General features: G+C 43.5%; 2 protein-coding genes across 9 annotated transcripts in view; both read right to left on the bottom strand.

Moving 5' to 3' along the window:
- Positions 1–18,452, bottom strand: part of Phf11 (PHD finger protein 11) — a 69,906-nt gene extending 51,454 nt beyond the window's left edge. For 2 of the 7 annotated variants that reach the window (XM_048341405.1, XM_048341404.1), the window contains exons 1-3: positions 12,755–13,445; positions 8,699–8,806; positions 2,129–2,262 (exon numbers count right to left, since the gene is read on the bottom strand). In XM_048341405.1, the coding sequence (XP_048197362.1) occupies positions 2,129–2,262; positions 8,699–8,806; positions 12,755–13,057 (545 nt within the window). In that variant the 5' untranslated portion in view covers positions 13,058–13,445. Of the gene's footprint in view, positions 1–2,128; positions 2,263–8,698; positions 8,807–12,754; positions 13,446–17,102; positions 17,408–18,311 lie in introns of those variants that run through there. The other 5 variants (XM_048341407.1, XM_048341403.1, XM_048341406.1 and 2 more) reach the window with 4 other exon arrangements.
- Positions 18,453–22,544: 4,092 nt separating this feature from the next.
- Setdb2 (SET domain bifurcated histone lysine methyltransferase 2) overlaps positions 22,545–25,166 on the bottom strand; it is a 38,951-nt gene continuing 36,329 nt past the window's right edge. For both annotated transcript variants that reach the window (XM_048341394.1, XM_048341395.1), the window contains exons 13-14: positions 24,018–24,106; positions 22,545–23,097 (exon numbers count right to left, since the gene is read on the bottom strand). In XM_048341394.1, coding sequence (XP_048197351.1) covers positions 22,980–23,097; positions 24,018–24,106 — 207 coding nt within the window. In that variant the 3' untranslated portion in view covers positions 22,545–22,979. The remainder of the gene's footprint in view (positions 23,098–24,017; positions 24,107–25,166) is intronic.

Genomic DNA, 25,166 nt, shown 5'->3' with positions numbered 1-25,166 from the left:
GTGTGCCATTCCTGCTATAGGAGAAGCAAGAAACAGGAGGATCTCAGTCCAGGCACTTGCCTGGGCAAGAAGCAATTCCATCTCAAAAATCACCAATGCAGCAAAAGGGCTGAGCTATAGAGCTCTTGCCTAGCAAGCAAGGGGCCCTGAGTTCAAATCTCAGTACCTTCCTGTTGGGGTTTTTTGCCCCTCCCGGCTCGGACTCTTTCTTCTATCTTTCCACCCTCCTTCTCGTCCTCTCCCCTAACCCCCGGCCTGCAGGTAAGTTAGAGTGGAACGTGGGGGTCGCTCCGACCTGACACGCACGGGACCTGCCGTAGATGTGTGACCGCCTGCAATGTACACATGCAACGGGGCTGGCTTCTTAGAGCGAACTGACTTTATTGAGATAAGGACAAGGGGAGATGATTCCGAGGGAGGGGTTTGGCCAGGATGTCGATAGGCTGATGGATATCACCTGACCCCCAAAGGCTAACGTCACTGGAGCGCGCCGGGCTGGCTAGAAGGTTGGGGGGCTGTTTGCCCAACCGGTTCCTCTGGATTCCAATCCAAAGGGGGTAGAAGGGCCGCATTACCCAGGGCTGGGGGAGGGGCATCAAGCCCCTTCCATCAAGGCGAGAAAGATGGACCCCAACACCTTCCTGCCTCTTTTTTTTTAAAGTGCAGTGCAAAGTTAGCATATTTACCCATTTTTCTAATAGCTCAAGCAGCAAAGCACAAAATCTGACTTAAAATTAACCTGCAAACTTCTAATGGAAGGCTATCCACAGTACAAACAGATCAAGTCTATAGATGATGTGGGGGTGAAAAGCAGGGTCTCAGGTTCTGATACCAGCCCTGCTGCTCACCAACCGTGAAGACCCAAGGACAAGTTACTGGTTCAGGGCTCAGTCTGTGAATTGCTATGAGGATTAACATTTGCAAAGCACTTAGAATATGCCTGGCAGACTAGTTATTAAACAAGTTAATTAAAACAAGAACACTTGAATATAGAGATATATGCCCAACGTGGAGAAGTTCAGTTTCTGAAATTAAATAATTTTAAGAATTGTACAAATACCATATTTTAAAAAATGCTCTCTTGGGGCTGGGAATGTGGCTTAGCGGTAGAGTGCTTGCCTAGCATGCATGAAGCCCTAGGTTTGATTCCTCAGCACCACATAAACAGAGAAAGCCAGAAGTGGTTGTAGAGTGCTACTCTTGAGCAAAAGAAGCTCAGGGACAGTGCTTAGGCCCTGAGTTCAAGCCCCAGGACTGGCAACAAGAACAACAACAAAACTCTCCTACTGCACTTTATTAGTTCATGGCTGTGATCTTAGCTACTCAGTGCTGAGACCTGAGGACCATGGTTCAAAGTCAGCCCAGAAACTTCCTGAGACTCCCATCTCTAGTTAACTACATACACATACATACACACACACACACACACACACACACACACACACACACACACACACACAGACGACCTAACAGCGATGCTACCACTCAGCATGTTGTAAGAGGCAATCTTTTTTGTAGCTGTTTATTGCCATTATACCTACTTCACCCACAAGATGGGAGAGGTATAGCAAGAGCTTGTGGCTGTGTAAAGAAAGTGAAGACCTTCCTGTAGCAGATAAGAAAGGCCTGACAGTCCCTGCCTCTTATTTACCCTGCAGACCATATGCCATTATGGGAGTGAGTCTTCCTACCTGGAAGGACAGGATGCAGGGAAACTTAAAAAGCAAAACAGAACCTTGCATTATTTTCTTCCTGAGGAATTGAAAGTGTTAGGAAGTTGGGTTCCTAACTGGATGTCACCCAAGCTACCTTCTCACATGCAAACCGCTTACATAATTAAGGTATAAAAAGTTTCCTGTCCTTGGGCACTGGTGGCTCACACCTGTAATCATAGCTACTCAGGAGGCTGAGATCTGAGGCAGACAAATCCAAGGGACTCATCTCCAGTTAGCCATCAAAAAGCCAGAACTGGAGGCATTCATCAAGTGGTAGAGTGCCAGCCTAAGCAGAAAAAGCTAAGTGAGAGCCCAAGGCCCTGAGTTCACAGACACAGAAAGACAGACACATGTCTTTTAACATTCCTGACCCCAATCCATCAAATGTAGTTTTAAACTGTTGTATTACATACTTGTAAGTTCCTTGAGCTCCATTAGCTTGTGGAAATGCATCATCCTTCTTGGCACAGAAAAAGTGGTAATTCTTGGCACAGGATTTTAAATCACACCCCACAGTGGCTCCTCTTTTACCACAAAACGTGCATTTCTACAGAAAAATAGATTTTTTAAATCCTTGTTAAAGTGGAAAGTTGCCACGAAATGTTACTTAAGCCAGAAGCCCTTTATTTTTTATTCTGGACATTATCAGCAAATTCTACCCTTGATACAGATGCTAGGTCTTACATTTGACCACTCATTTCAACAAAGCCTTCGCTAACTAGAATGCTTAGCATGGACCATTTTGTAATTATCTGATTAAAAACAAAATATTTTGTTTCAGGAAACAATCCCATTTTCAAAGAGATTCCTAAAAATCTCTTTGACAAACTTCTTCAGCTCTAGGCAATGGTCTTGCTGGGGACACTAAGCCACGGCAAGAGCAGCAACAGTTTGTGCATGTAACAGCTTTGTGACCTTGCGGTTATTTCCCCTCGTTGACTCGGGCTCTCCTGGCGTAACGACTGTCCTATGGAGTTGAGTATAATGTGAGATGAAGCAAAGGGAATCTACAGGAATGAGTACAAGGGCAAAAACAAAGAACACAAAACCACAGCTTAGTAAGAACAGTGTTTTCTTAGTTCAGCTTGCTGGATCCCTTGCTTTTGTCTGATATTTGGTTTACAGATGGTTAGGCAGACAGTGTATGACCACAGAATGCTGAGTTAGGGTACCCAGGTGTGGTCAAGGATGACTAGCATCACACCCTGGCTGAGTGATGTAGAGGAAGGCATGAGAACACCTTGCAAACAGACAACCTGCCTAGTACCCTAATGTGAGCATAAGCACACATAGAAAGAAGACTTAAAGGTAGGTGTAAATTAAAGACAAAGGTAGAATTCCAAATTGTAGCATGGAAGAACAGTTATTTTAATTTGTGGTATAACTGGCTAGCTATGTATTGTACATAGGAAGAAAAAGTTAGGTTGCTACCTCCCAATGCATGTATCAATATATGGATGAAAGATCTCATATAAAACAAAGCAAACAAGTAAAACTTTAAAAAATATTAGGAAGTTTTTTAAAGAAAGAAAAAGTATGATATTGAGATAAAGGAAGGTTGTTTAAGGGAGACAGGAAACTGGAAGCCATAAAGATATGGACATGTATCACTAAAAATTTTCAACTTCCATTTTCATGGTGACAACATTTGAAAAAATTTTAAACTTAAAGAAAAATGTAACATATTGAAAAGATTCAGATGGCCTAGCTGGGTATGGTGGTGCATGCCTTAATGCCAGCTACTTGGGAGACTAAGGATCAAGTTTTAAGTCTAGCCAGGGAGGAAAAAATAAAGCTTGCCTAGCATGCAGAAGGCTCTGGGTGAAGCTTGCCCAGGCAGGAAGGTCCATGAGACATATCAATTAAGCACCTCCAACCTCTCCCCCAGAATAAAAAAAAGAAAAAGCCCCAGAGGTAGAGCTGTGGCTCAGGTGGTAGAGTGCTAGCCTTGAGCTCAGGGACAGCGCCCAGGCCCTCAGGACCAGCACGATTCCGCCCCAGTCTAAACAAAGCAACTCATCCCACCCAAAACCTTCTCATGCCAGACAGGGGGTGGACCTCAGTGGTGAAGCACATGCCTAGACTGTGCAAGGCCCTGTGCTGGATCCTCAGCACTAAGAAGAGCAAAAATAAAAACCCAAGGGTCTCACAAAAGTGATTTATACAAGTATGAGTTGAGCTAAAACCAGGCACTGGTGGCTCATAACTAAAAGCTATTCAGGAGGCTGAAGTCTGAGGATGACAGTTTGAAGCCAGCCTGGATAGGAAAGTCTATGAGACTCATTTCCAGTTAGCAATTAAAAAGCTGGAAGTGGAGCTGTGGTAGCAAAGTGCCAGCTTTGAGGGAAAAAGTTCAGGGACAGTGCCCAGGATTTGAGCTCAAGCCCCAGTACTGGCACAGGAAAAGAAAAGCAACTGTGTCATTGCATTTCTATTGAAATTAAGTGGTCAGTAAAGTATCAAAACCTAAGGTGGTGAGGGAGTCATAAAAGCTTGTAGCATGCAAAAAAGCAGGGATAAAGATATTCTGAGCAGAAGCCCTTAAGTCCTTAGGACAGGAATTGAGTCCTCCCATGGATAAGAGAAGGATGCCTTCTGTCACCAGGGAGTGGGCAGTGACTTGGGTAAAGGCCATTTGGGGTAATGTTCATAAGCATGATAAATGATAAAAAATACTGAGTTTTATCTGTGTACAAGGGGCACATGATCTGTTTATTTGTGCTGGCCCTGGTACTCAAACTCAGGGCTGAGTACTGTCCCTAAGTTTGTTTGCTTGTTTGTTTTTACCTGATTAGTGCTCTATCACTTGAGTCACACCTTCACTTCTGGCTTTCTAAATGGTTTATTGGAAATAAGATTCTCACGGACTTTTCTGCCTAGTATGGCTTCAAACAATGATCCTCAGATCTCAGTCTTCTGAGTAGCTAGGATTTTAGTTAAGCCACCAGCGCCAAGCATGATCAGTATTTTTAAGAGATCATTCTGACACTGTAGAGAGTTGCTGGTAGGGGTAGTGATCTGGGAACAGATGGTGGGAGAGAAACGGTGGCTATTACAATCTTCAGCTAGTGCCGGGATCTAGATCCGTTTATTCACTAGAGTGGATTAGTGATGTTGAAGCAAGTGGATGGAAGATTCAAGATATATCTAGGAGGCACTGTTGAAGGGCTGGTTTTGGGTGGGGAGGTGGGAGAGGAAAAATGAACTTGTAGATTTCTGTAGTATTGTTTGCTGGAATAAAGAAGGTGCAAGTCTGGCTCAGCACTGGTAGCTTGCGCCTGCTAGGATTTACTCAGGAGGCTGAAATCTGAAGATCGTGGTTTGAAGCCAGCCCAGGCAGGAAAGTCTGTGAGACTCTCTTATCTTCAATTAATCAATGGAAAACCAGAAGTGGCACTGTGGCTCAAAGTGGTAGAGCACTAGCCTTGAGCAAAAGCAGCTTAGAGACATCACTCAGGCCCAGAGTTCAAGGCCCATGACCTACAAAAATAAATAAATAGGGCAGATCTGGATGGAGGGGGATGAACTGTGTTTTTCATCAGCCTCTTCAACATCAGATGCCTTATGTATCCATGGAGATCTATCAGGTTAGTAGTCTCAAATTCTAGGGAGGAGCTGGAGATACAAGTACACTGACTTCCTGGTATGTGGATGACATTTAAGCCTGAGAACTAGAAGGCACCACCCAGGAAGGATATTCCAATCTAGGAAGAAGCCCAACACAGCCTTGTATCACCCTAAATCTCAGAGGCTGATCAGAGAAGAAAGCAGCCAAGGCCATCTGGGAAGAAGTGGCCAAAAGGTAGGATACCTGGAGTGTGTTTCCGGGTAGGCTCAGACTGTAGGGTATAGACAATATGATGAATATACCTGAGAGGTTAAAAAAGTACAGGCATTAGCTTGGGGCTGGGAGTCTGGGCTGGGGAGCGGTTTCCTGGAGATGAGAGGCTGTGGAATGGTCAACGTGAAGGTACAGCAAACATTCCTGGGAGCGGTAAGGGTATTGGGGGTTATTACTGTGAGCCATAGGTCAGTCAGCTCATTGTGGGGTCCACCTGCTCAAGGGCCTGAGCCACTCAGTGTATGCTGGCAGCAGCCAGGTGGGGGTTCCCAGGGCTGTGGGTGAGGAAATGGAGCCTTTGGGTGGAGGGAGGGGAGAATGGATGTCTGAAGAGGGTCTGTGGTGGTAGACCTCCCACTGCAGAGGGATGGCAAGCAGCTGCGGAGCTGGGGCGGCCGCCCAGAAATGGGGCCCGGCCTCTTACCATCAAGGAGCTGAGCAATTAAGAAGAGCGTGATGCTCACTCCTGTCATGGGCTGGGAAAGTGCTCCTTCTGTCACTGCATAGAAGCAAAACTCAGCTCCTTTCCCTGGGGACAGTCTGTCAGCACAGTTCAACAGTTACAATGGAATTGTCTTCATCCAGAAATGCAAACTTCTAGAGGTCTGCACTACAGAAATACTCAAACAGGCCCAGAACAGATACACAGAGATGTTGGCTACAGCACTGTTATAGTGAAGAGTCACAATAAATTCATTATTTAAGAACAAGGGAATGGTTTCATCAATTACAGTATACCAATGAAAAAGTCCAGTAATTCTGTGAAAGAACTGACACAAAGCCCACATGCTTACACATGAGCCCTGTTCTTTCTTGCCTTCTGCTTTTGCACATCTAGGTCTCCTGTCTGGAATTGCTTTCCCATCTTCCTTTCGACCTTTCTCCCCCATGCAGCTACAGGAAGAGCCTTTTTGTTGAGGGTGGTGCTGAGCCCTGTCAAGGTACTTGCCCTAGGGCGGGAATGTATCTTAGTGGTAGTGTAAGGTCCACCCCCCGGAAGGGCTCCATGCAGATGCCCCCCATCCATTTAAGTCTATACCCAGCACCTGAGTTACCTAGGTAACTGGCACACCTGGAGGCAGTTACCTCCCTCCTCCTCCTCTGAAGTCACATCCAATCCACCTGGCCATATCTCCTGCCTTGGCCTATATAATCCTGCTCAAAATGGTCCTTGCTCTCTTTCTTTTTCTATTACTCTCTTGCTCTTTTTCTCTTTTTCCCTTCTTCCTTCCCCTCTGTCTCCCGTGCCTCTATCTCGTGTGGACTAGCAGTTTGCTTTCCCCCAATAAACTTCTTTCTGCCTGAACCATGTGGCAGGTTTCTTTTCTGGCCAACCTTACAGTAGAGTGCTTGCCTCGCATGCATGAAGCCCTAGGTTCGATGCCTCAGCACCACATAAACAGAAAAAGCTGGAAGTGGCACTGTGGCTCAAGTGGTAGATCACTAGCCTTGAGCAAAAGAAGGTCAGGGACCAGTGACCATAACTGGCAAAACAAAACAAAAGGCACTTTCCCTGTTCAGAAACGGTCCATGCACTGACTTGCCTTCCCCCTGGCACGGGGGTGAGTGGGGGGGGGGAAGGTGGGTGCCGGTGGCACACCACAGATCTGTCTCCCCACAGATGCCATGGGCTCAGAAATGCTTGTGAGCCATGTACGTAAACATTTTTTAGGGGACTTTACATCCTTTGCTCCATCCTCCACTTCCAATGAGTCCCCAAGCTTTATAGTGGGGAATTGCATAACTCCTGAGGCATACCCACTTCTCTTTCTGATCATTAGATAGACCTCTACTCAGCCGTTGTCATTCTGCAACCTGGGTTCTATATATGTGGACAACCTCTGGAATTAATTCTTTTAAAAATTTTACCTGCTTAACCCCACTCAAATCTAATTAATTCACAAAGAGCATAAGAATAATCTCTCAGGCTGGAAATCTGGCCTAGTGGTAGAGTGCTTGTCTCATATACATAAAGCCCTGGGATTGAATCCTCAGCACCACATATATAGAAAAAGCTAGAAGTGGTGTTGTGGCTCAAGTGGTAGAGTGCTAGCTTGAGCAAAAAGAAGCCAGGGACAGTGCTCAGGCCCTGAGTTCAAGCCCCAGGATTGGCAATAATATTCATCTCTCAGCTGGGAGCTGGTGGCTCGCATCTGTAATCCTAGCTACTCAGGAGGCTGAGATCTGAACATCACTGTTTGAAGCCAGCCCAAGCAGGAAAGTCTGTGAGACTCTTATCTCCAATTAACCACCAGAAAACAAGAAATGGTGTTGTGACTTAAGGTGGAAGAGCACAAGCCTTGAGCAAGAAAGCTCAGGGATAGTGTCCAAACCTTGAGTTCAAGCCCCATGACCAACACTAAAAAAAATCTCTCAGTTGAGATCTGTTAGAGGGAAGCTGACATAGAGTAAAGGCATCCACAGGACGCTACAGATGTTGGCACCTTGTAACACCTCTCTAAATGTTTGTCTCTGGTCACAGACCTTATTGAGGTTGTGATCAGAGCACAAGGCACTCACACTTGTCCGTTTGCTAATCTTTGACCAGCCTTTTACAGAGGAAACCTGTGGTAAACCCTCTTTCTTCCTGGACAGCCCTTATAACCTTAGCTCCAAGGGGAATCCTGACTAGTTACAACCATTTCCCACAACTGGAGCACAAAGAGGGGAGCAACCAAATTAGACTCCAGAAGGCTCTTATTCCATGTTCACAGGTGACCTGTCTCGTGCTGGCTATGAACAAGAGAACGTGAGGCTTCATTTGCTGCCCACAGCCCTGTATAACTACAAGGAGACCAGCTTATGTTAGGGAATGGAGGTGAGGGGAGTGGGACAGAACCAGGGTCACATCAAACTGAAGCTGCTGTTTCCTGGTGAAGTGAGAAAATACATCTCCTTTTCTGGTAAAGCCAATCTGACTCATCTCTCTAGCTCATCTCTCTTGTACTTGTGGATAGTGTGTGGCAGTTTGTTTTTAACACCATCAATGTTCAGTTGAATGTCATTTCTGTAAGTTTCCAATAGTCCTGCTTTTGTTCAGCTCTCCCAGATGCTTCTCTACCTCTCACTTATCAGCCTTTCTTGAATGTGGCTCCCTGGGATTCAGAAGGCCATCTGTATGAGTAATGAAATCACTACTTACCAACTTTCTTCCTCTCTGGATTTCTTTTTTTACTGATTCCACATCAAAATTTCTATCATCACTAACTGTTTCATGATCTTCACATTCCACAAGTGCTGAAGAATACAGCTGCAGATAGAAAAAAACATCTGGAGTATGTATAAAAATGATACTGAAAGCTAAAAGCCAGAAAATACTACCAAGAAGTACTTACCAGGGATGGAAGATGAACTGGGGAGAAATATTGAGCACTTCAGAGTAGGGGCAGACCACAAGCCACCCTGTGTCTTTGTGAGGGACCCTGATCCCCAGGCATGTTTTATACTCTCACCTACTACAACTAATTGGACACAGGCAGACCCTGATTGCAAGCTGGGCCACTCTGATTCCCTATTCTAGGAATGTGGAATAGGCTGTGAGCAATAGCTGAAGCCATATAGTCAGAGCAAGCCAGTCTGCAAAGAAAAAAGCAGAGTAAGGGTTGTAGAAGGGTGTGTGTATGTTGGTCCTGGGGCTTGAACTCAGGGCCTGAGTGCTATCCCTGAGCTTTCTTGCTGGGGCAAAGAAGTCTAACTTTTCCATCATGGTTTCTGCTTTTTATAAGAAATCTGTGTAAGTAAATATCACTAAAATGTTTTGTTTCATTCCCTCTGTCATTTTAGTATATGTATGTTAATAGATCTTCAGTTGAAAGGTCAAATGGATTCTTCTGGTTTCAAGTGGCACATTTAAAACTTAAGCCAGCCCACCCACAAGGAAGTTTATAATAGGTTTCATGGCACTAGAAAGCAGACCTGGGAAGCTATCAAGAATTTTCTCTTGGCTGGCTCATGCCTGTAATCCTAGCTTCACTGGAGGCTGAGATCTGAAGATTGTGGTTTGAAGCCAGTACAGGCAAGGAAATCTGGACATTTTTATCTCCAATAAGCTACCTAATAACCCGGAAGTAGAGCTGTGGCTTACATGGTAGAGTGCTAGTCTTAAGGCAAAAGAGGCACAGGGATAGCACGCATGGCCTGAGTCCAAGCCCCAACACCAGCATACATGGACACACAATTACATTCACACTGGAGTCACTAGCTCGTGCTAGTACTTCAGCCACATGAGAGATGGAGACTGAGAGGATCATGATACAAGGCCAGCTCAGGCAAAGAATTAATGAGAACACATCTCAATCAATAACAAAAATCTTGCTATGTTTTGGTGTATACCTGTTATCTTGGCTACATGTGAGGATTAAACAGGGGGGTTGTGGGGGCTGGGGATATGGCCTAGTGGCAAGAGAGCTTGCCTCGTATACATAAGGCCATGGGTTCAATTCCCCAGCACCACATATACAGAAAATGGCCAGAAATGGCGCTGTGGTTCAAGTGGCAGAGTGCTAGCCTTGAGCAAAAGGAAGCCAGGGACAGTGCTCAGGCCCTGAGTCCAAGGCCCAGGACTGGCCAAAAAAACCAGAGGGATTGTGGTCCAGGCTAGCCTGGGGGAAAAATGTGAGATCCTATTTGAGAACAAATAGCTGTATGTCAGTGGCTCATGCCTGCAATCCTAGCTGGTTAAGAGGGCTGAGACTTGGAGTACTGGGGATAAAGAGAGCCCAGACAGAAAAGTTGACAGTCCATCTCCAATTAACCAGCCAAATGCCAGCAAGAGGCATGGCTCAAGTGATAGAGCACTTACCTAGCAAGTATAAGTTCATATCTCAATACTACAAAAAAAAAAATCAAAACTAAAATTTTATGTTATACAATCCAGTTGATACAAAGTTCTCAGCCAGGCTCATGTTGCCATGTTTAAATTGTGTGTGAACTGTTTCTCTGCCTTAAAAAATAATTTTAATGGTTATTTTTTCCTTTTACTTTATTAGTTTATTTTTTATGTGGTACTGAGGAATTGAACCCAGGACCTCATGCACACTAGGCAAGTACTCTACCACTAAGCCACATTCCCTGACCTATCTGTCTCAAAAATCTGGTGCTCAAAAATTTGATGTGTTGGGCTGGGAATGTGGCCTAGTGGTGGAGTGCTTGCTTAGCATGCATGAAGCCCTGGGTTCAGTTCCTCAGCACCACATAAACAGAAAAAGCTGGAAGTGGTGCTGTGGCTCTCAAGTGGTAGAGGGCTAGCCTTCAGCAAAAACAAGCCAGAGACAGTGCTCAGGCCCTGAGTTCAAGCCCCAGGACTGGAAAAAAATTAATGTGATTAAAATAAAAATTTAGATGTGTTGAAGGACAGTGTATCTTTAGTAAAAGTGGAGTGGCACCATGAGAAAAATCAGTCAAGCAGCCACAGTACAGTACCAAACTCTGCATCCTAGCATTTGTGGCTTTTCCTCTGTGGTCGTCTCCCTGGAAGCATGGTTAATGAGGTCCTACTATACCAGAGTGGAGGCAAACAATTGCATTAAAAATGGAAAGAGTGGTGATTGTAGCTCAGTGGTAGATCATTTGCTTAACATGTACAAGGCCCTATGTTTGATACCCAGTACCACCCAAGGAGAAAGGGTTAAATCATAAAAGATTTATAAATGGTGAACAAGAACACAAAAAAAGATGTTCAAGCTAACTGGCCCTCATGTAAAGTAAAACCACAAGAGACGAGGTTCAAGCAGTTCTCTCGTCTGGGCTTTTGAAAGAGCCAGGACTGCACCTAACTTTAAAAAATGTCTTTCCCTTCCCTCCCATCCCATCCTCTCTTCTCTTCCCCCCTCCCTGCTTTGCTTTTTTGGTGGTACTAGGGTTTGAACTCAGGGCCTCACACCTGTTGCACACTCTACCACTTGGGCTATGCTCCCAGTCCCCCCAAAATAATGGTTATAGTTAAAAAGTACACTTTATGTCTCAGCACATCTACTTCTAGATGTTTCCCCAAGAGAAAAACCATATGTCCACACAAAGACTTATATACAATGTTTGTAACAGTTTCAAAACATAAGAAGATACATAAAAAAGAAGCTAAGTGGAAGATTTTGATTGTGGGGGAAAAGGATCATAGTACAGAATTTAAGATAGGAAAACTTCACAGGCTGTAGAGGAAAAAATGATTAATTTTACTATACCAAAAGATTCTAACAGAAAACCCTAAAATAAAATTAAGAGCTCACATGTATTATGAAACATTAATATTTATTTTCCATAAATACTTACAAGCAAAACACCTCAAAGTGTAGCAAAAGCTGGAATGGTGCATAACCATACAAATTGATAGCCAAACCCACTAACAAGGGAATAAAAATAAAAACAAAATACCATTGCCACACCAATCAGAGAAGAAAAAAAAATTAAATCCAAATAATACCAAGTATTGGCAAGAAAAGGATTAAGTAAAAAAAAAAATAAACAGCTGGGCTGGGAATGTGGCTTAGTGGTAGAGTGCTTGCTTAGCATGCCTGAAGCCCTGGGTTCAACTCCTCAGTACCAGATAAACGGAAAAAACTGGAAGTGGCACTGTACTGTGGCTCAAGTGGCAGCGTGTTAGCCTTGAGCAAAAAGAAGCTAGGGACACTGCTCAGGCCCTGAGTCCAAGCCCCAGAACTGGCCCAAAACAAAACAAAAACCAGCAGTAGAGGTAAATTTGGCACATTGCTTTTGAGAGTAATTTGGCCAACTTACGGAGTTCTATGCATCCCGTCTGTGCTCAGCAGTTCTGCACTAGTTACCCACCTAGAGCAGAGGACTCTCATCTGTTCAAGGAGAGCTACAGAGGTCATAACCTGGTCGAAGAAAGAAACCTGGAAAAACCTAAATGCCCACTCATAGGATAGTAGGTTAATATACCATTTTGTAATTATGATTCAAAGCTAGCTTTATCAACATAAATTCTCTGAAATTTTAAAATCAATTTGACAGAAACTATGTCTGTATGTTATATCTAATATATTTCATCAGTCTCTTTAAAGAAACTTCAAGATCATGCATTCTCTTCGTGTGCCAGACCTAACTGTAAGACCTGAGACAATTCAGTTAGCAAACTACCCACTCAGTCCTCTCAGCAAACAAAGGATGGCCAATTCCTCATTCCCTGTGCACAAAGTATTACTCATCTATTCTAGCACATCCAACCCTCGTTTCAACTTACCAAACAATTTTCATGAGCAGCTATATTCTCTGATTGTGCAAAGTACACGACACTATAATCAACATTTTTGGGGCAGAGTGCACATGTCCTTTTTTCCATCTTTTCTGCAACCTGAAAGACACCTATAAGTAATATCCCTGGTGAGAAGTGCAAAAGTATAACTTCAGGGTCTAACTTCTCCAGGTACAATGGAGGCAGGGTTCTGTTTTTATAATAATCCCAACTCCTGGAAGGACAAAAAAAATTGCTGACCCTAGTGGAAGACATACTTTGTATACTGCTAAGTAGATGAAGAAAATTCATACAAAATGAAGAAAATGAAGAGAACCTTTATTCAAGAAATACAACTAAGAATTTAAATACAAGCAAAGCTCTCAAAACACTGTCTTTCCCTTTCCCAGAGCAAGCTCTAAATACTAATTGTTGTCATTACAAACGAACAAGACAATGGTGTATTCAGGAAACAGGGCTGTAATTTACTATATGTAGAACAACAAAATTGTATCTCTATGGTGCATTATATTCAAAAGAATTCTAGGGGAATAAAGAAGTAAATGAGCAACATACTTTAAATGTGCTTTCCTTAAAATGTTTTGGAAAGTTGGACACCGGTGGCTCATGCCTGTAATCCTACTCAGGAAGATGCAATCTGAGGGTTGTATTTTGAAGCCTGCCTGGGCAGCAAAGTTCATGATACTTATCTCCAAATAACCACAGAACAAGCTGAAAGCGGAACCGTAGCTCAAGTGGTAACGTGCTAGATTTGAGCAAAATGAAGCTCTGGGAAAGTGCCCAGGCCCAGCATTCACACCCCAGGACTTGGGGGGGGGGGCAGGGAGGGAAGTTTTGGTAGTACTGGGGTTGGAACTCTCCACAGGCTTGTTAAGCAGGCTTTTGCTTCTCATGAGCCATGCCTCCGGCCTTGAATGTGCTTTAGTTCAATATTGAGGAGATAAAGATACATGAAAGTAGAGAATAATTTTCTTAGGAGATAAATGGAAGAAAGGAAACTAAGTGAAGATGAGCTAGCAAGAAAAGGGAAGGAGCTGGGGATATGGCCTAGTGGCAAGAGCGCTTGCCTCGTATACATGAGGCCCTGGGTTCGATTCCCCAGCACCACAAATACAGAAAACGGCCAGAAGTGGCGCTGTGGCTCAAGTGGCAGAGTGCTAGCTTTGAGCAAAAAGAAGCCAGGGACAGTGCTCCGGCCCTGAGTCCAAGCACCAGGACTGGACAAAAAAAAAGAAGAAGAAAAGGGAAGGAGCACAAGCCAGCAGGTGGAGGGAAGATTCCCACCTGTAGGTCAGCTTAGAGGCAGCCTTTGCCAGTCTGTTAGCCTGCTACTGGTTTCACTAGTATCTACAGGCATTAACATTTGTTTTTCCCATAATGTAATGCTCATTCCTTTGATTTTCTATAATAGAAAAACTTTAGTTTTGAAATAAAGATTTACTACTTAATGGTGAAATTTTTATACTTATCAGAGATCCTCTTCCCCCCTTTTTTTTGTGCCAGGCTTGGACGCTATCCTTGAGGGATTTCTTTTTTTTGCTCTAGGCTAGCACTCTGCCACTTGAGCCACAGCTCCACTTTGGGCTTTTTGGTGGTTCCCTGGAGACAATCTTATGGGCTTTCCTTCTCTGGCTAGCTTTGAAACAGAAATCGCAGATCTCAGCCTCCTGACTAAGATTACAGACACCACCTAAAAGTTCTTTGTGTTATTCAAGTTTTTCTCTCTCATTCTGATTAGGTCTTTTCATTTTACAAAGTCAGAAGATAAAATTTGAAACTACTATTTATTTCACTTTAAAAAATAATTTCACTTCTCTGCATTTGGGTCCTTTGTAGTGAGGATATTTATTAAGTCCTTTGTTTCCTACTAACCCACTCAGGTGGAATAGGCTACCTTAAAAAATTCACCTGTACCCGGTAACAATTTGGGATCACATCATGAATGCCAGTCTCCATGCTGGGTGTTTGGGACCAGGTCTGTTCAATAGAAGCATAAAGTGAGCCACAGGTGTCACAGAAAACTTTCTAGGAGCCTCATTAAAAAGGCAAAAGAAGCAAACAAACAGGTAAACTTAATTTTATGTTGTCTTCAACCCAAAACAAATGTTCACTTCTTAGTCAATATAAGATTAATTCATTTGTACTGAGCCTTGGAAATCTAATGTATAATTTGTGCTTAAAAACACTTCACTTCCCAACAGCACCAGCCAGTTATCCCAAGGTGAGGCCAGGCATGGGGGTAACATGTGTGTAATCTCTGTAGATCTAGAGGACCGAGTATCTAGGCCTGGAAAAGCACAGGAACAGACTTGAAGAAATGAGAAAGTTCCTTTGAGAAGCTTTGAAAATAAAGGAGGCATACAGAATTAGGATAATAAAATACATGTCATGAAGTAATGTGATGGAGGTAGCAGACTGAGTGGGGCCCCAGCAGGCACAGCTTGGAGGGAGGGAAAGGGAAACAGGAAGGGACACTGTAGAATGAAGCAATAGTATGTTCAAGGCCAGAGTATAAGCTGGACATTATAAATCAGCTGGACAGGGAGAGGAGTAAAGACTGCTGAAAAAGGACTTGAGAAACACAAAACAAAGGGCTGTTAGCAAAGATTTTATCAGGGTAAGAACATGACTGGAAAGTTATTTGAAGAAATTCCAATCTCAACAGATAGAGACACATGCTCCTGGACAGAAAAGTTGGATATTAGAATGTTAATTTATCTCATGGTAGTTTAAGTTCAGATAACGTCAACCAAAACCTCAAGGGGTCATTCTAAAGAATTTGAAACAATGATTACTTGGAAGAATGGGTGTAGACAGTGAAGAACGCAAAAATTGGGAGTGGAGAGACCAAAAGAAACCATTTGCTTACTCAACTTAAAAACATCAGGTTGTTACTGTACTTGTACTTTGGTTCACTGATGTCCCTCGACTCTTACCACTTTTTATTCCCAAATGCTGAGATCCTAGAAGAGAAAATACTGTTCTGTCCTGATAAGATGATAGGATTGTACAATTCTCAAAAAGAAATTCAAGAGTCAAGAAAGGTTGTACAAAATTAAGATTAAAAACAATCACAAGCCTAGAACCTGAGATTTATGATTAATTCCACAATACAATTTTAAATCTCTCCAATAATCTCTATGCCTGCTTTCTCCCTGGGAATGAATGGATTGCTAAGGCTTCTAAAGGCATATGGGGGACAGAGTCTGGGGTATAGCTCAGAGGGAGAGTGCTTTGCCTAGAATTTATAAGATCCTGGGTTTAATCTCCAACACTATTCACCCTTGAAAAAAATTAAAAAGTGAAATTTAGGGAATATATTCACAAATCTATAATTCCAATTTCTTTCATGTATGGTCTGGTTATAATGATGCCAAAATTCATACCAACTCAGTCCTAATTCTAGGCCCTTTGTGAAAAAGCACCCATTTTTGGGGGGTGGGTGTGGGTGGGAGTCCCTTGCTTACCAACAGCAAGCCCTCCTTTGCTTAGAGGACACTACTTTTAACACCAGGGAGGCAGAAAGGAGTGTTAAGGTGAGTCTCAATTTCATCCCAGTGGCAAAGAAAGGCAAGATATTTTGTGATAGAGATTAATGCCATAAAAATAGAGGGAAAGGAGGTAATGAGGTAATGCAGAGCCAGAGAACTGGTAGGCAAGGTTGAGGGAAGCTAGATACTGGGTATAGACTGAAAAACTGGAGTATAAAAATGAGACAACATGGAGAAGAGTTCTCCTTGCTGAAAAAATTGATTTCAAGGCAGGTTTGGTGGCTTAGAGGGCTTACAAGACAGCAAATGGCAGAGTTTGCAAGATGGATAAAGTCAAATCAGAAGGGTCTGTTCTGAGAAAAAGAACCTTTGCTGCTTCTTTTGGTTTGTTTTGGTGCTGGTATTGGGGCTTGAACTCAGTGCCTTGCACCCACAGCTAATCCACTACCACTTGAGTCCCACTTCAGTGACAGAACCTGCTGGCCTGACTTTGAAGTGTAATCCTCAGATCTCAGCCTTTTGAATAGCTAGGACAACAGGTGCTAGCCACTTGTGCTCCGGTGCTGTTTTTCTAACAATCGTTTTGGCTACTGTGCAGGCTCTGCCTATATGAAAGGCTAAAAAGGGCCAGGAGACTAAACAGCCCAAGCAGATGACGGCTTCGTGGTACTGATGGATGTGCTAAGTAGTCAGGCTTGAGTCAATTTAGAACACATAACTAACAGGGTGTGGGAAAAAAAGACATCTGGGGGTGGCACTAAGGATTCTGGCTTGAATAATGGGCGAATAGCAACAGGTGACTGGAACAGAAAAGCTGGTGGGAGTTGTCTTTGGGACATACTCACTTTGATATCATTCCAGAATGGAAGAAGTTGTTTATAAATCTATAGAGTATAGTGAAGAGATCTGAATTCTCAAAATGAAATTGGAACAAGGAGCGGGTGGCTCATCTCCCTGGCACCAGAAGAGGCTTATTGAATTAAATAGTCAACTAGCTGGTTTGCAATTGGCACGTTTCATTGTCATGGTGCTATTGTTTGTGTGCTGCGTGAACCAGCCTTTTCATCACTAGTCAGGCATTTCCTGAAACACCAAACTGAGTGAGGAATCTCTCCTTGTACCTCAATGGTTCGGAATACTTCATACTACAGTTGCTTATTAGATTCCACAAGGCTTTATAACCCTACGGATTAGTCCCGAACCCAACACACAGTAGTTTTACAGCGGAAAAGCGATAAACCTTTTAGGCTCATTTGCTCAAAATCAACCTAAAAATTACATTTTCTGGAGGTCATGGATAGGCAATGCATAATTGCCTCCCACTAGCGGCCACGTGGGTCATGATGATAATAGTTGCCTAGGTTACTTTTCAGACTGAACGCTACTTTTCTGAAAATAGAGACTCTTTGGGGGGAGGGGGAGGGGCTGCGGAGTGGAGGACGAGCGGGTGCCTGGATCCCATGAAAAAGCCTGGCATTTGTGTCCTTCTAATGGGCCTGTCTCCTTTGTTGCCTCAGGCTTTGGGTCAGATTTTTGGTTAGAAAGGCAAGGGGGAGCTGAGAACTAGATGCTGCCATCCGTGGCTCCCCCTTGTTTTATCTCTGTTTCGTTTCTCCTTCCCAGAGGGCCGGCCTTCACTTGGCATTCAGCACTTTCCTCAGCTGACACCAGAATTCAGCAGCAGAGCACACAAGCGGACCGAGCCCTCTCCGAACCTCCAGATCGTCACCACCTCCGACGAGCATCCCAACACCCGGCGCAGGGTCCCGGCAAATTCCCGCGCTCCCTGAGAGCGCCCGGGGGCCGGCCTGCCGCTCCCCCCCGCAGCAGCCCGTGGGGGCGGAGCGGCGCCGGCGGTCCACACGGCGTCCTCTTCGCGGGCTCCACGAGCCTCCGTGGACCCAGAGGGTGGGGGCGCAGGCGGATTCCTTGGCGACGCCGCCGGCTACCCCTGGCCGGCCAGGGAGGCCCCGCGGAAGGGGCCCGGCCGCGCCCCACAGGCAAGTTCGTCCAGCGTGGCCGGGACTCCGCGAGGCCGTCCGCGCGGTACTCACCGGTGGGGAGTGGCAGCGCGCCCCACGCAGGATGTGCCTCCGGGCCGCCGACGCCGAGCATGGGCGCGGACTCCGGCGGCGGCGTCAGGGCCATGGCGGCGGCGTCCGCACTCCCGGAAGTGCGGTGCGGCGCCGTTTCCTCAGCTCCGCGAGTGCGCGCGCGCTCCCCCCCCCCCCCCACATCCGCGATCTCGGCTTTCCCGTTATCCCAACTGAATTATTGGGATATGGCCTAGTGGCAAGAGCGCTTGCCTCGTATACATGAAGCCCTCGGTTCGATTCCCCAGCACCACATATACAGAAAATGGCCAAAAGTGGCGCTGCGGCTCAAGTGGCAGAGTGCTAGCCTTGAGCAAAAAGCCAGGGACAGAGTTCAGGCCCTGAGTCCAAGGCCCAGGACTGGCCAAAAGAAAAACACCCCCCCCCCCCCCCCCCCCGCAAATCCTCTGCTTGCGCAGCCCCCGCGCACTTCTCCGAGGGCGGGCCTCGATCTTGGGCTGTCAGCTGCAGGCCTCACAGCACCCAGCGAGGGGTCCCCTCCCGCGGCCCTGCCCACCCGCGGGGCTCCAGACTGTCTTCCCAAGACCAACAGGGCTCGGGCCCCACCCAAGTGAGGCTGTCCTGAAAGGCTCTGTTGGGCAAGGTTACCCTTCCCCTGGTCTTGTTTTGCAAAGAGTAACAACGAATTAAAATGTTAGTTCCAGATGAAGCACACCCTATCTGTACCTCACCCATGGCAGAAAACCATCAAATAATGTGCCATCCTCAATGGCAGCATGCAGTCATCGCAGGAAAAAAAAAAATCCTCACCGTGGCTTGAGCGTATATTTTAGGAGTCACCGCCGAATTAATCGACCCATACCCATTTGCCAGTAGCCAAGTTTTTATTTAGCACCCGTGGGGTACAGAGCACTATACAAAATTAGATTTTTCAGTGCATCTGACCATCACACATGTAGACAACAGATACACAAAACTACGTAATATATATATTTAAGATTCACATAAGCACATACTAACTCGTTGGTTGTTTGCTGAGGGAAACTTCCAGAGGCCTTGCATTTTGAGAAAAAACCCTGCAAATTTGGAAAAGCAGAAAACAGAAGCAATACTAAATAGGGGAAACTGAATAGTTGAGTGAAGTATACAAAGGATTCTAGAAGTGCTTGGGGAAAGCACGGATGGGATACTGAGAAACAGTTAAGAAGCAGACATCAGCACCCACACATTTGGTTCAGCAGGCAGTGGTATGGCCTATCTTGCTAGGTCAAAAAGCCCTGAAGACACACTGGGGGAATCATTCCTCAGAAAACTAGACAGGTCACACCTGAGGCGGAGGAAGAGCCCTTTCACATTTGTTAAAATATGAATAGACTGAGGTCTCTAACCTTAAGAAAAGCCAACAGATATGACAAAGACCCAAACACAGGGAAAACAAAGCTGGAAAGTCAGAGAATATACAGGAAAACTAGGTATGATCAAGCACATATATGGAAACTATTGCAACCATGGACCAAGACAGGATAGTAAAGAAAAAAACTGAGGAATTAAAACCTATGAGACAAGAAAAAAACAACAGGTGAATTGGAAAATTAAGCTGGGGCAGTTGCTGGAAAGCAGAACCAATGGACAGTTGCAAATCCAGAAAAAGAGAACCAGGGCTGGGGTATGGCCCAGTGGCAAGAGTACTTGCCTCGTATACATGAAGCCCTGGGTTCAATTCCCCAGCACCTCATACATAGAAAACAGCCAGAAGTGGTGCTAGCCTTGAGCAAAAAGAAGCCACAGACAGTGCTTAGGCCCTGAGTCCAAGCCCCAGGACTGGCAAAAAAGAAAAAAAAAAAAAAAAGAGAGAATTAATCTTGAATATCTAACATCTGGATAACAGCAATCCCTGGAGATAGAGATGAGTCACTTTTTGTTGATCTTAGGGTTTGAACTCGGGGTCTGGGTGCTCTCCCTGACCTCTTTTTTGCTCTAGAGCTCAACCACTTTGAGCCACAGCACCAGCCACTTCCACTTGGTTTTGTTATTTTTGTTATTGTTTGTTTGTTTTAGCCCCTGGTGGTTAATTGGAGATGAGTCTCACAGACTTTCCTGCCTGGGCTGGCAGATCTCAGCCTCCTGAGTAGCTAGGACTACTGGTGTGAGCCAATGGCACCCAGCTGAGTAATCTTTAAAGAAGTAATCTTTTAAAGAAACAGTTTAAGGTAATTCCCCATACAAAGCTTTCAGACATAAAATTTTACCAGTCACCCAGTATTAGGGATGAAAATGGATTTTTACCAGAGACTGAACATTGGGGCAAAGGAAAATCCTGTAAGCTTTAGAAGAGATAAGAACTTTATATATATATATATATATATATATATATATATATATATATATATATATATATATATATATAAAGAACTTTATATCCTGCCAAGATAGGACACAAGTATACAATGGTCACAGACATTTCAAACACGCAGTCTCAAACATTTACTCCTCATTTTTCCTTTTCAAGTTATACTTAAAGCTGGGTGCTGGAGGCTCATTTCTGTAATCCTAGCCTCCTCAGCAAGGATGCTGAGATCTGAGGATTACCTTTTGAAGCCAGGTGGGGCGGGAAAAGCCAGTAAGACTTTAGCCACTAAAAAAAGCTGCAAGTGGAGCTGTGGCTCAAATGGTAGAAAACCAACCTTGAACAACAAAGCTAAGGTCAGATCCCAGGCCCTGAGTTTGGCCACAGTACAGATGCATGTATGTACTGCGTGCATACATGTTATGCTACAAGTGAGAACAAACGAAGGTTGACATGGATAGAATACCTCAGGTTTCTGAACGTGAAGTGGACACCAAAGGCAGATTCCAAGGCTGATCGACAATAATCTCTTCACAGAAATATTTCCCATAGTCAATTTTTTTTCACCTGATTTTAGGACACTGTCTAAAATGCCAGCATCTTTGCTCTGTATAACTTGCCTTACTTGTCTGTAGGTGATATATTTTGCTTTTCCTAGTGCTTTAGTTTCCCATTCTTTAAAAGAATTTCAAATTAAGTTTTCATCTAGTTTGATATTTTTAGAAATCTGGGTCCAAATTTAAAGGTTTCTGTTTACAAGGTAAACAAATACAACCCAGAATAAAAACCTTACAAAGGAGAAAAAAAGCCCAATCTTTTGGATTAGAAATTTTAATTATTTTAAAAATTAATATTACGATTCTGATTTTGAGGGGAAGTTCCTGGCAACCAAATATAGGGATAAAATCAGTTTTGGCATTTGGAGTTTCCCAGTCCCCTCTAGATGATGAGGTGTAGGAAACCTATAATCAAGTGCCAACTCCCCTTTACCTGTAGAAAAGCATCTGAAAACTATGCTCAGGAGATACCATAAGCTCTTTCTGATTCTGCACTCAGAACTCTTTTCTTGTTCTTTAAGTGAAATTTTTTGCCTGGCATAATTCCTTTCAGCCTAGAAGATTTCCTTATTTACAAAGCTTTAGTCTGTTTAGTTAATATGTTACCAAAATATTAAGGTTCCTTCAGGTTTCTACTTTCTTTTGTCCTGTCTGGATTGAGGAAGGAAAACTGGCAAAAAGGGGCCGAGAATGTGGCTTGGTGGTAGAGTGCTCGCCTAGCATGCATGAAGCCCTGGATTCGATTCCTCAGCACTATACAAACTGAAAAAGCCAGAAGTGGCGCTGTGGCTCAAGAGGTAGAGTGCTAGCCTTGAGCCAAAAGAAGCCAGGGACAGTGCTCAGGCCCTGAGTCCCAAGCTCCCAGGACCGGCAAAACAAAACAAAACTGGAAAAAAAAAAATTAATCTCAGTGTTGTCAGAATCTCACTGAAGAGCTTGCCTCACCCACAAATGGTCATGGAGCCAGCCCCAGCTTCTCTAACAAGTGTTGAAATCTTTGGGGAGGGCTAGGGTAGAGCTCATGCTTGTTGAACATGCACAAGAACCTGGCATCAACCCCAGCTCAGCAAAACGAAAACCAAAACCAAGAGTAATACATATAAAATTCTCCCTCAGGGGCAGCTGCTCATCATGTAGCTCATGATGGTAAATGATGGGTCAGGAATTAAACATCAATTTTTGTAGGTAAAGGTGAAATTTGGCCCTTTGGAGCATAAATTAAAAAATAGGGGGCTGGGAATATGGCCTAGTGGTATAGTGTTTGTCTTACATACATGAAGCCCTGGGTTCAATTCCTCAGCACCACATATATAGAAAAAGCCAGAAGTGGCACTGTGGCTCAAGTGGCAGAGGGCTAGTGAGCAAAAAGAAGCCAGGGACAGTGCTCAGGCCCTGAGTTCAAGCCTCAGGACTGGCAAAAAAAGTAAAAAAACAGATAGTGACTTCAAAAGCAATTTAGAAACAGCTGAATTCTTTTGTGACTTATTTTTCTTAGTATATAATTTACAAATAAGTTAAAAATTGCACAGTGATAAGTTCATATAAAATACACTCCCATTTTACTCATGAAAGTTAAACAGCAGTAAAACAAGATACCCAATGCGTATGAAAATGTCCTTATTGTGTTCCTGGCATTTCTAAGTTAATCAAATAAAATATGGACTCCCTAAATCAGGGTAAATAGAGGAATTACTTTGGTGGACATGGACCTAAATTAACTGCACTGATAAATGATGGCTCTAATTTCAGGCATTATCTACATGCTTATAATATTTTTTTTCTACAATTATTAACCCCACACTGGCAGAGGATTTCCTTGTCAGGCATAGTTCCAGCTTCATAACCATAATCCCATGTTAGTTCTGTTCTTGCTTTCACATACCTAGGAAGTAGAAGTTAAAAAAAAATCATCAATCATCCTAAATAGTTGCCTGATGGACCAAACTTGAACATTGCTTTTCACATGAAAATAATTAACCATCCCCCAAATATGATCTATTATCTCTCCCAACACCTGCAAATTAGGAATGATTTTTCTAAGCGTACTCTCAGTGATAGGAGGAATATCACTAAGCAAGGGTGTTTTGTGAGCATCAAGTACCTAAGCAGATGAGGAATTGTTTGAACTGAGAAAACACAGAACTCTGTCACTGATTCCTTGAACTGAGCTGGTTGAGAGATTTGATCTCAGTTATTTCAAAATTTAATAGTAACTGAGAATAGGAATAGAAATTTCAAGTATTCAATAAAGTTGCATTTCTGTACTTCCACAGCCTGTTATCCTGATCACACACTGATTTGGATTTTGATTTTATGTTCCATGTCTTCTGTCTCTAGTATTCACAATTTCATAATTTTTCAGAAAATACAATGTATGTGTGTGCCGATCAGGACTTCAATCCCTAGTCTGGACACTGTCACTGAGCATTTTTGCTCAAGGCTGGTGCTGTACCAATTGAGCCACAGCTCCATCTCTGGCTTTTTTGTTGGGTAACAGGAGATAAGAGTCTTGCACACATTCCTGCTTGTCTGACTTCAAACTGCAATCCTCAGATCACAGCCTCTTAAGTAGGATTAAAGGCATGACACACCAGGGAGCAGTCTTAAAAAAGTATAACAAAGATTAACTTAAAAAAAAAAACAAATGCAAGAATTTAAAGTTCTGCTCATTAGGAACAGTTTAAGATAATTGAGTATTCTAAACTAACAGTTATATGGATCTATAGTATACACTTTTTAATACTGTTACTTTTTAAATCTTAATTGCAGAATGAAATTGTATAGGTAAAATCAATATCAAACCTGTTGGTGAAGAATGCCACCAATGGAAAATTCCTGTCATGTGTTTCTACAAAAACATTCTGTACAAAGAGATTTGGACAACAACTATGCTGTAAAAAAAAAACACAAAACACACACTCACGTCAGATACAACAAAGTCTGATATCTTTGCTTTACTGTATAAGAATACCATTCTGTTTCTAACACATCTCACTGATTTTATTCTTTTTTTTTTTGGCCAGTCGTGGGCCTTGGACTCAGGGCCTGAGCACTGTCCCTGGCTTCTTCCCGCTCAAGGCTAGCACTCTGCCACTTGAGCCACAGCGCCGCTTCTGGCCGTTTTCTGTATATGTGGTGCTGGGGAATCGAACCTAGGGCCTCGTGTATCCGAGGCAGGCACTCTTGCCACTAGGCTATATCCCCAGCCCCTGATTTTATTCTTTTTACATTAATATATAAAATACCAATAGCTCATGTCAGTTCTATTAATAGCAGAAACCTCAGAAAAAAGCCCTGTTTATATATTCTGATATCTTGCTGGCACAAATGCAAAATGGCACAAAAAACTTCATATGGGGATTTGTTAAGAGTTCTCATTATCCTACATCATATTTATCAATACATATTTATAGAGTGGAACACAAAATACCACTCATTTTTATTACCATTTAACATATATTAGCATATTGCTATTGTATTCATATTAATATAGCTTACTATTATTGCTATTAATAAAACCTTTTGTTAAAAAATTTACGTATTTCAAAACACATGAAGTATGTGGAAAAATGAGACCAGAGCCAAGCAGTGGTGACTCAGTCTGTAATCCTAGCCTCTTGAAAGGCTGAGACTAGGATTATGGTTTGAGGCCAGTCAGGGCATAAAAGCTCATGAGACTTTTTCTCTCAACTGGAATAGGTTGTGGTGCACCTATCCTTCTACATCTGTGGGAGGGTGAGATCAGGAGGATGGATGTTGCAGGCCAGGTGCAGAAAAGTCTTCATGAGATTCTTTGTCAATGGAAAAAATCTGTGTGTGGTGATGTGTACCTGTCATGCTAGGTACAACAGGAAGCCCCAAATGGGTGGATTGATATATATCCAGGTGCATACTTGGGTAGGAAGTAAAACTCTATCTCAAAAATAACCATGCAAAAAAACAACTGGAGGC

This window comes from Perognathus longimembris, chromosome 3 (assembly GCF_023159225.1).
Source record: "Perognathus longimembris pacificus isolate PPM17 chromosome 3, ASM2315922v1, whole genome shotgun sequence".
Classification (NCBI taxonomy): Eukaryota; Metazoa; Chordata; class Mammalia; order Rodentia; family Heteromyidae; genus Perognathus; species Perognathus longimembris.
This window is presented reverse-complemented; position numbering and strand designations above follow the sequence as displayed.